Here is an 11371-nt window from a genome sequence, read left to right on the forward strand (position 1 = left end):
CTCATCTACTCTGAGCTCAGATGGGGAAACATAAGAAGAGTTTTATTCCAAAATGCTATATATCCATTTTCAGAAACGTTCATAAATGTGCTTTTATTGTTTAACCTCTCTTGGGTAGGGGGCCGTTTTTTGAATTTTGGATGAGTGAGGTTCCCAATGTCTGTTACTCAAGCCCAGAAGCTAGGAATTGCATATGCATGGTATTATTGGATAGAAAACACTCTACAGTTTCCAGAACTGTTCAAATGATGTCTGTGAGTATAACAGAACTGATATGGCAGGCAAAAACCTAAGCAAAATCTATCCAGGAAGTGGGATATTTTTCATGTGTCTAGTTTTCAATTGAATGCCTATACAGTATCCGCTGGGTTAGGACCTAGGTTGCAGTTGCTATGTATTTCCACTAGATGTCAACAGTCTTTAGATGTTTTCTGTGTTCTGAAAAATGAGGATGAAACCTTTCTTTCAGTGGAATGAAGCAGAGCTCCTTTGCGCCCTTAGTTGTTTTTCCTTTCTATTGAAGACGCTAATTGTCCGGTTGAAATATTATCAATTATTTAGACAATAGGCAACCTGAGGATGAATTATAAATATTGTTTGATATGTTTCGAAAAAATTGACCAGTACTATTAGGATGTATTCGTCTGCATGTCGTGACCGCTTTTGAGCCAGTGGATTACTGAACAAAACGCGCCAACAAAACTGTTTTTTTTGTTGGACATAAGGAGGGACTTTATCGAACAAAACAAACATTTATTGTTTAACATGGACTCTTGTGACTGCAAACATATGAAGATCATCAAAGGTAAGTGATTCATTTTATCGCTGTTTCTGACTTTTGTAATTCCTTTACTTGGTTGTAAAATGTTTGTATGCTTTTGTAAACGGGGCGCTGTCCTCAGATAATATGCTTTCGTTTTAAAGCCTTTTTGAAATCTGACACAGTGGCTGGATTAAAAGGAAGTTAATCTTTAAGCCGATGTATAACGTGTATCTTTTATGAATATTTTTAATGAGTATTTCTGTATTTTGAATTTGGCGCTCTGCAATTTCACAGGATGTTGGCCAGGTGGGACGCTAGCCTCCCACATGCCCATAAGAAGTTAAAGAGCTTGGTGTGTTTTTTCACTATCTAATCAACAATCAGAGATTGTTCAATGACAAACATGCATTTGTTTAAAATCTATCACTTGATGGTTTCATTTCAGAGGGACAAATAATAATGTTTTTTCCCGCAAAATGCTATATATCTGCCTCACTCTCAAATGTGACCAACCGGCTCAATTTTGTCTTATGTGGCAAAACTTGAAATGGTGTTTTTTACATTGGATAAAAGTACAGACTCAGGGTTAGAAAACTAAATATGAAATGGTATATCATACACTACAGTTGAGGAACAATGGGAAAGTAATTCTGATTTGAAAAATTATAATCTTGTAACCTCACTTTTGAGAAAATGTCCTTTAAATGTTTTGGTACCTACTGGAGAGCTCTTCTTTGTCTACAGGGGTGTTACTTTGGCAGATAATGTCACCCATCTAAATAAATATATATATATATATATATATATATATATATATATATATATATATATATATCTATATATATATAAAAATATATAATTAACTAAATGTATGGTGTTTTTGGTGTATATCAGTTTAATTGTTTGTTATGCCATAAATGGTTATTTTATGGTTGTAAGTTGTAAAATAAACTAGAAAATGTTTTATTTTGCAATTCTGAGTAAATACTACTTTATTAAGGATTTACACATTATTCAGTACTACTGCAGTTGCTACATAATTCCAATAGATGGCAGCATAAGACCACAAATGACATTTCAGAAGATTAGTTTAGTTTTCTCCCAGGATACACCACCACTCCCCCCCACAGAAAAACTCCTGTGTGCTTCTTTCTGTCCCTTTCCACACTGCTAATGCAAGAGGAAGGACTGAAAAAGCATTTAACAGATTACTGTGAAGTAATATAATGATGATTCATGTTTATTATTACCTGTTTTTATGCTCATGTTTTGAAATTATACTTCATTACTATAACGATTATCAATAAGTCTGAACATTAATTCAGTCACCTCTGGTCGAAAAATATTTTCCAGGTACATTCATTGTCAAATTCATTAACCAGTATCAACCCACATCGACCAGCTCTGGCTTCTCTCTCTAGTATTCAACTCAGCCCCGCTAAAAGGCTGGTGTCGTCACTTTGCCTTCTCCGGGGGCATGTTGAGGTAAATTTACTAACCGGGAGGGTTGCATGATGTATTTTATTGGTGGGCTGGAAGACGCACTCTTGTCTTTTCTATTCCGAGGTTGTTTAATCGCATTATCAGATATTAAGATTCTTTTTTACAATGCGTGTATACTGAGGTTGAGGTTCTGACCAGTGATTATTTACCCGGTGTTCAATACCTGCTATTGTCACTATTGTTTTACTCTCCCAAAAGCAACACAGCCCAAATACTAGATAAATAGCTGACTAAAGTAATGAGTGACCATTTTTGAAAATCATTGGACATAAAGTCTGTAGTTGCATGCTATTTTATGTCAATCATATTGCTGCTTGTAGCCTATAACTGATGCTTTGTGGTCTTATGCTGCCATCTATTGGAAATTTTGCAATAAACATTTATTAATTCATGTGCAGACATTGGCGAGGCAGCTGAGAAATGAAGTGGGTTTTTCTTGTTAATTCCTTAGATCAGTCTCAAAAACATTCCCCACCTATCCAAGCCAAATGCAGACTTTTTCATAGAGTTACTACGTCACCAGTTCAAACTACATTTGATTGTTAATCAAGTGCCCTGCCTTGCAATAAAAAACATGATAAAATAACAAAACAAAAAAGCAAAATGCTTAGACAGGTTTTGATTAACCAAATAATCAAAACGCTATTTAGTACTATAATGGTATTTACTAACATAATATAATTACGAAGACAGTTTCTAAAAGAATTAGGGTAAGGGTTAAGGCTAAAATAGGTAATACGTAGGGTTAGATGCTGATGTAAAAAGGGCTTTATAAATACATTTGAGTCATTGATAGGTTTAGGGTTTTTAAGACAAAAATAGTATGGGTTTGTAGCTCTCTTACTTCTCCCTGTGGCCTTCTGTGGGTACTACATAACTCATTCGCGACACCTGCTAGGCTCATAATCTGAGGTAGCAACTGAGTCAGATCTACAAATCAATTAGCTATACCTGTCCATTTGGTTTGCAACTCTGTGAACCTGTGCAGCATTTGCTCAATCCGATGCCTACGAATGAAGATTTTGATGCATATCATATTACTCTGACTTTTGATAATTACCAAATTACCCAGCAGCCATTTAGAAACAACAAGTCATCAAAAAAAAGTGTTATTTCTTAATAATTTGTTTTATTCTGTCTGTTTAAATCAGCCACATCTTGAAAAAGAGGACAGGGACATGCGTTTTGTTTAGGTGGTAGACCTTTTTCTGAAAACAAATATGGTGAACCATGACGAGATAATGGTTAACGTTTAGGACTGTGGGCAATAATATGTACCCAAGAGAACAGGGAGAGCACTCAAAAAGTAGCCAGATCCCAGTTACMTGATAATAATAATAATAATTGAGGTCAGCCTACAAGGATAATAATAAGTTACCGAGGTCAGAGTTCACGGTTATTGCCGACAGGTCTCATTGATAACAATAGAGAAGCTGCCATTGTGATGCAGAACAATGAGCTGGGAATAGAATGTTCAGAAGGAGAGTTGGTGCCACGGTGCTCAATACAACTAATAGGAGCTGGCAGGGAGAAAAATGACCTAAAATAAGGTCTGTTTTTTAGCGATTACCTCATAACATAATGTAATATTATGAAACTGGGCTCCATGGCAGATGCAATTAACTAGTTTTCATCAGAAAAAAAACATTGTTAAAAATGTAATCTGTCAAGCCTACTTGAGGCGCCTCGAAAATAATATTCAAAAGTTCGGTCCTTGGACACAGAGGGGTTAAATACTAAAGTTACCGTCTATCTAGTGAAAAGAGGAGAATCGGACAGAGGTAGCCAGCATCTGGTTCATCTAGCATCTAACCAGTTCGCCCTGGAGTTTAGTACCCTGGCTGCCGGCGYGGGATGGAACGACAGGGCCCTGATCGACCATTATCGTTGCAGTTTGCGAGGACGTCCATCGGGAGCTGGCCTGCAGGAGATACCACCCTCACGTTCGACCAGCTGGTGGACCTGTCCATCCGGCTGGACAACCTGCTGGCTACCCGCGGACGTCCAGATCGGGGTCTGGTGGTTCCATCCTCCCGCACCCCTCTCCGATACCTATGGAGCTGGGAGGGGCGGTGCGCAGGGAGACCGGAGGGGGTTCCCGCTCGTGCACCATCTGTGGCCGCAGAGGTCACACTGCCGGTTGGTGCCGGGTTGGTTCCTCTGGGAATCGAGGCAGCAGGTAGGGCGCTCTGGCGTCACCCCAGGTGAGCCGGCACCATTCTCACCCAGAGCCCTCTGTTGCACATATGTTTGTGTCTGTCACTTTTCCTGAGATTTCCCAGCATTCCGAGCATAAGGCGCTCGTAGATTCAGGCGCGGCTGGGAATTTCATTGATAGAGCGTTAGCTCATAGTTTAGGGATCCCCATTGTTCCCGTGGATGTGCCCTTCCCCGTTCACACCTTAGATAGTCGACCATTAGGATCAGGGATGATTAGGGAGGTCACTGCGCCTTTGGGTATGGTGACGCAAGGGGGGGTCATACGGAGAGAATTAGTCTCTTCCTCATTGACTCCTGCGTTTCCCATGGTGCTGGGCCTACCCTGGTTAGCTTGTCATAACCCCACTGTTTCTTGGCCACAGACGGCGTGGTCGCGAGAGTGCTCAGGTAGGTGTTTAGGGGTTTCTGTTGGTGCTACAACGGTGGAAAGTCCAGACCAGGTCTCCACCGTGCGCATTCCCCCTGAATATGCCGATTTGGCTCTCGCCTTCTCTAAAAGAAGGAGACTCAATTACCACCTCATCGACGGGGCGATTGTGCGATAAACCTCCTGGTAGATGCTGCACTTCCCAGGAGTCACATGTATCCCCTCTCACAGGCGGAGACGGAGGCTATGGAAACATATGTCTCCGAATCCCTGCGGTAGTGGTACATTCGGTCCTCCACTTCACCCGCCTCCTCGAGTTTATTTTTTGTGAAGAAGAAGGATGGGGGTCTGCGCCCGTGTATTGCCTATCGGGGTCTGAATCAGATCACGGTGAGGCATAGTTACCCGCTACCGCTTATAGAGTCAATGCACGGGTCGCGCTTCTTCACCAAACTAGATCTCAGGAGCGCTTACAACCTGTTGCGTATCCAAGAGGGAGACGAGTGGAAGACGGCTTTCAGAACCACCTCTGGGCACTATGAGTACCTTCAGTACCACCTCAGGGCACTATGAGTACCTTCAGTACCACCTCAGGGCACTATGAGTACCTTCAGTACCACCTCTAGGCATTATGAGTACCTCGTCATGCCGTACAGGTTGATGAATKCACCATCAGTCTTCCAAGCCTTTGTAGATGAGATTTTCAGGAACCTGCACGGGCAGGGTGTAGTGGTGTATATTGATGATATTCTGATATACTCTGCTACATGCGCCGAGCATGTGTCCCTGGGGCGCAGAGTGCTTGGTCGCCTGTTGGAGAATGACCTGTATGTCAAGGCTGAGAAATGCCTGTTCTTCCAACAGTCCGTCTCCTTTCTAGGGTATTGCATTTCCACGTCAGGGGTGGAGATGGAGTGACAGCATTGCAGCCGTAAGTAATTGGCCGACTCCCACCACGGTAAAGGAGGTGCAGCGGTTCTTAGGGTTTGCCAACTACTACCAGAGGTTAATCCGGGGTTTGGTCAGGTGGCAGCTCCCATTACTTCACTGCTGAAGGGAGGCCCTGTGCGCTTGCAGTGGTCAGCTGAGGCGGACARGGCTTTTGGTCACCTGAGGGCTCTGTTTACCTCGGCTCCCGTGCTGGCCCATCCGGATCCCTCTTTGGCGTTCATAGTGGAGGTGGACGTGTCCGAGGCTGGGATAGGAGCGGTGCTCTCTCAGCGCTCAGGGAACGCCACCGAAGCTCCGCCTTTGTGCCTTCTTCTTGAAGAAGCTCAGCCCGGCGGAGCGAAACTATGATGTGGGGGACCGGGAGCTGTTGGCTGTCGTCAGGGCCTTGAAGGCGTGGAGACATTGGCTTGAGGGGGCTAAACACCCTTTTCTCATCTGGATTGAACACCACAAACTGGAGTACTGGCGGCGAGTGAACCCTCGCCAGGCAAGGTGGGCCATGTTTTTCACCCGTTTTGTATTTACTCTTTCATACAGACCAGGCTCCCAGAACGTTAAGGCAGACGCACTGTCCCGGCTGTATGACACAGAGGAGCGGCCCATGTATCCCACCCCCATACTCCCGGCCTCCTCCACACCGGTAGTGTGGGAGCTGGACGCGGACATTGAGCAGGCGTTGCATACAGAGCCCGCTCCCCTTCAATGTCCGGCTGGGCGTCTGTACGTTCCGTCTGCTGTCCGTGACCGGCTAATCTATTGAGCCCATACGTCACCCTCCTCTGGTCATCCTGGTATCAGTCGGACGGTGCACTGTCTTAGTGAGAAGTACTGGTGGCCCACTTTAGCTAAGGACATGAGGATTTATGCTCGGTGTGCGCCCAGTGCAAGGCTCCTAGACACCTGCCCAGAGGTAAGTTACAACCCTTACCCGTTCCACAACAGCCATGGAACGGGTAAGCTGTCGGTGGATTTCCTGACTAATCTTCCTACGATCCGTAGGCGTTGTGGATCGGTTCTCCAAGTCCTGCCGTCTCACTACAGGGTGCCGGAGGATATAGTGTCTGATCGAGGTCCCCAGTTAACTTCAAGGGTCTGGAAGGCGTTCATGGAACGTCTGGGGGTCTCGGTCAGCCTTACCTCAGGTTTTCACCCCGAGACTAACGGGCAGGTGGAGAGAGTGAACCAGGATGTGGGTAGGTTTCTGAGGTCCTATTGGCAGGACTGGCCGGGGGAGTGGGCAGCGTTCGTGCCTTGGGCAGAGATGGCCCAGAACTCGCTCCGCCACTCATCCACTAACCTCACCCCCTTCCAGTGTGTATTGGGGTATCAGCCATTTCTGGCTCCTTGGCATCAGAGTCAGACCGAAGCTCCTGCGGTGGACGACTGGTTCCGGCACGCGGAGGAAATATGGGACGCCGCTCATGTCCACCTTCAGCGTGCCGTGCTGCGCCAGATAGTGGGCGCAGACCGTCACCGCCGTCACCGCCGTCACCGCAGTGAGGCCCCGGATCTGGCTCTCGACCCTCCACCTGCCCCTCCACCTGCCCTGCCCGAAGCTGGGTCCGCGGTTTGTGGGATAATTTAAAGCCCTGAGGAGAGTGAACGAGGTATGCTACAGGTTACAGCTTCCCCCTGATTACCACATTAACCCCTCKTTCCATGTGTCTCTACTCAGGCYGGTGGTGGCTGGCCCACTCTGGAGTCTGAGGTGCGGGAGGTTCCTCCGCCCCCTCTGGACATCAAGGGGGCCCCGGCGTACTCTGTTCGTTCCATACTTGATTTGAGACGTCGGGTGAGGGGCCTTCAGTACCTCGTGGACTGGGAGGGGTATGGTCCGGAGGAGAGATGCTGGGTTCCGGTGGAGGACGTGTTGGATCCTTCTATGCTACGAGATTTCCACCGTCTCCATCCGGATCGCCCTGCGCCTCGCCCCCCCCGGGACGTCCCTGAGGTCAGTGCCAATGCGCTGATGGAGCCGCGCGTCGGGGGGGGGGGGGTACTGTCACGACTTCCGCCGAAGTCGGTCCCTCTCCTTGTTCGGGCGGTGTTCGGCGGTCAACGTCACCGACCTTCTAGCCATCATTGATCCATTTTTCATTTTCCATTGGCTTTGTCTTGTCTTCCTACACACCTGGTTCCAATCCCATCAATCACATGTTGTGTATTTAACCCTCTGTTTCCCCTCATGTCCTTGTCGAAGATGGTTTGTTGTATGTAGGTGTTTATTGTTATTCTGTTGTGCGACGGGTTTTGCACCCTCTATTTGTTGTTTTGTATACTTTGGTTTTCTGAGGTTTTGATGTCTATTAAACAGGTTTTTACAAAGTTCATTCTCCTGCGCCTGACTTCCCTGCCACCAGCACGCATCGCATTACAGCATCCGTCAACGAGAGAGGGAGAAGCCCTCCACGGGATTTAACAGGTGGAAGAAACAACCGGGGAGCTCCATCGGTCCACAAGAAATGCAGGCAGTCGGTGATGATGTAGTGGTAGCTATGGTAACTAGGATGCTGCTGGTAGAGTAGCTAGCTAGCTTCCCTAGCTGTACTGACTAGCTAGGATAACTAGGATGCTGCTGGTATAGTAGCTAGCTAGCTTACCGAGCTGTACCGACTAGCTAGGATAACTAGGATGCTGCTGGTATAGTAGCTAGCTAGCATACCGAGCTGTACTGACTAGCTAGGATAACTAGGATGCTGCTGGTATAGTAGCTAGCTAGCTTACCTAGCTGTACCGACTAGCTTGGCGAGCTATCAGGTCGTTCGTCTGTCCCTCGTCTCGAGGATGATGACGAATCCGTTGAACCACAAAATGAAACAAGGATAGAGAGGGAAAAGGATCTGGCTACACTCATACTGTCCCTGACCATTAAGCAAAACGCAAATTAAACAATACACTTTGGTGTCTCAACACTGTAGTGATCTCCATCGTTATTCCGCAATATCACCTCAGTCCACTCTGCGTGTAACCAGACAATATCCTTGGCGTCACACCGAACGTGGACGCGGACAGTTCTGTACGTGGACGCGGACAGATCTGTACATGGACACGGACAGATCTGTACATGGACACGGACAGATCTGTACGGGGACGCGGAGTTCCAGAACGTGGACATGAGCAGTGCAACACAATCAACTAAACACAGTATTTAGAGTGGGTTACATTAGTAAGTTCATTTTGTATTATTATTATGTAAAACAAAATTATTTTGAGATCTGGTGGGTGGGGGGGGGATAAGAACGGAGCAGAAGAGACATTTTTTGTTTGCTGTAACTAATGGTAAAAGTTGTATTGTAATGTCTGTATTGTATTGTAAAAAAAGTCAACCAGAGTTGACGTATTCCATCGTTCAAACAAAGAGATGCCTCCCTGAACACCAGTGTGTTTGGATATAATGAAGATCAATTCAGTGAAGAAGAATCTCTAGAGTTCTGACCAAAAAGCACTATAAAGGGTTCTATATAGAACTTTAGTTATTCTGTATATTAAGTAAGATGGAACTCTTTTTGGTTTAAACAGGAGTGAAGAGTGTGTTGATATAACGGATATATTGTCAAAATTCCTCTTGTAACAACGATCAGAATTGGTTAAAACAACAAGGTTATGATGCCATATTAGGCAATAATTAAGAGTAGGCTAAATGATTGTGTCATGTTAACATTCTATGTGTGTGTGTGTGTGTGTGTGTGTGTGTGTGTGTTTGCTGGTGAGACAGCCACATATCACAGTCAAATATACAGGATGCAAACATTTCATTCCAGCTATATAGCGTTTTGAAAAACAAAAATGTAATTAAAATCTTAGAACAACAATGAATGTACCCATAAGAAATAATTTCTGATAAAAATAACAAATATGGAAAAAATGGTGGATATAACATTTATAACAAACTCTTAATAATTCTTAAACAAATTGTCGGCTCACCTCTAGTTTTGGTGTCATGTTCCCCAGAGAGACTCATTTTAGAGGCAGGGCCCCCTCCTCTCTCTCCCAAGAGAGCTCATCTTACAGCACTGACGTCTAACCAGAGACCCAACATGTTGGTTGTGGTTAACACAGTGACAACTAATTCTTGAAGGTCAATTGTTCTATTAATTATCTCTTAGAAATAAAACATTTACTAACAGACATATAGAAACAGTCAGGTGATTTATTGCATCACATGAACATGTAGTTGTGATTTATATTCTTCACCTTTTCTCCATCTAGTGGAACTATAACAATAATAATAATAATATAATATTAATAAAAAAATGAATAATACAACTATATATAATATTCATAATAATAATGTCTCACTTTCTCTTTTAATAATTTCTCTCATTCTAGTGTGTTGCTTTGTTCAACAGGTCTGATATATATTATGCTGTTACTGAATTCAGTTCATAATAACAATGTTAAGAAAAGTATGTTCAATGGTTTCATACCAAACTACACAGAAAGCAGGAGCTCATTGTAATTTAGAAAACAACAAATGTTCTGATATTCTGAAAGACGATTTACAATTTATCATAAAACATATACAAATTGTAAAATATCCACAATATACGAATATAGGAAACAACATGTTTTTTAATGTGACTTGTCTACGCCCAGTTAGCGCCATTTAGTATGATTGAACTGTCACGTAGCTGTCCCAGGTGAAATGGACTGTTAGATCTGAGTGTTTTACTGTCATTCCTATACTAAAATAACACCATACATTTAATTTCTCTACACATTTTACAATAATCCCTGGCAGGATTCTCACCTTGTAGCCTGAATTCAAACCAGAACATGTCAAGTCATTGAGATATTTTCCGTTGTGCTGAGAGAGCACCTTCCTGATGACACGTGTCTCTGTATCTATGTTCTAGGTACAGTGATCTCTGGATGCAATAATATCTGGTCAAAGTCTAGTGCACAACACCATAGTATATCATAAACATAACAGCAGTTGGCCAGTAAAGGACATGGCATACTATAAAACAGGGTTCGTCAACTAGGTTGGGCTTCGGGACATTTTTTTCTGAGTAAAAGTCGGCGGGCCAGAACATAATTAGCATATATATTAGCACAATGAATGGGCCTACGTAACGACTTTCGTCTTCCTCCTCCTCGGACGAGGAGAGAGAGAAGGATCGGTGGACCAATACGCAGCGAGGTATGTTGACATAATGAATTTATTTAACAAGACAAACGAAGACGAAAACGAACTATACTTGAATATAACTCAACAAACAACAAACGGAGTAGACAAACCTGAACATAAGATCTTACATGAAACACGCAGAACTAACAAACAGGAAAATGACTACACAAAATGACGAACGAACGAAACAGTCCCGTATGGTGCAAAACACAGACACAGGAGACAATCACCCACAAACAAACGTGTGAACAGCCAACCTTATATATGGTTCTCAATCAGAGAGGAAACGTCAAAACACTGTCTCTGATTGAGAACCATATAAGGCTAATTACAAGTGACCTAAACATAGAAACACAAACATAGAATGCCCACCCCAACTCACGCCCTGACCAACTAAAACACATACAAAATAACATAAAAACAGGTCAGGAACGTA

At 43.9% G+C, this 11371-nt stretch overlaps 1 protein-coding gene and 1 pseudogene across 1 annotated transcript in view; one reads left to right on the forward strand and one right to left on the reverse strand.

The window, feature by feature from the left end:
* Positions 1 to 4148, reverse strand: part of LOC112067832 (Fc receptor-like protein 5) — a 13865-nt pseudogene extending 9717 nt beyond the window's left edge.
* A 1131-nt stretch (positions 4149 to 5279) lies between these two features.
* LOC111963097 (EMILIN-1-A) overlaps positions 5280 to 11371 on the forward strand; it is a 115558-nt gene continuing 109466 nt past the window's right edge. The window contains exons 1-6 of the mRNA XM_023986308.2: positions 5280 to 5417; positions 6124 to 6296; positions 6342 to 6407; positions 6603 to 6714; positions 7159 to 7371; positions 7480 to 7755. Of these exons, the coding sequence (XP_023842076.2) occupies positions 5280 to 5417; positions 6124 to 6296; positions 6342 to 6407; positions 6603 to 6714; positions 7159 to 7371; positions 7480 to 7755 (978 nt within the window). The remainder of the gene's footprint in view (positions 5418 to 6123; positions 6297 to 6341; positions 6408 to 6602; positions 6715 to 7158; positions 7372 to 7479; positions 7756 to 11371) is intronic.

This window comes from Salvelinus sp. IW2-2015, linkage group LG4q.2 (assembly GCF_002910315.2).
Source record: "Salvelinus sp. IW2-2015 linkage group LG4q.2, ASM291031v2, whole genome shotgun sequence".
Taxonomy (NCBI): domain Eukaryota; kingdom Metazoa; phylum Chordata; class Actinopteri; order Salmoniformes; family Salmonidae; genus Salvelinus; species Salvelinus sp. IW2-2015.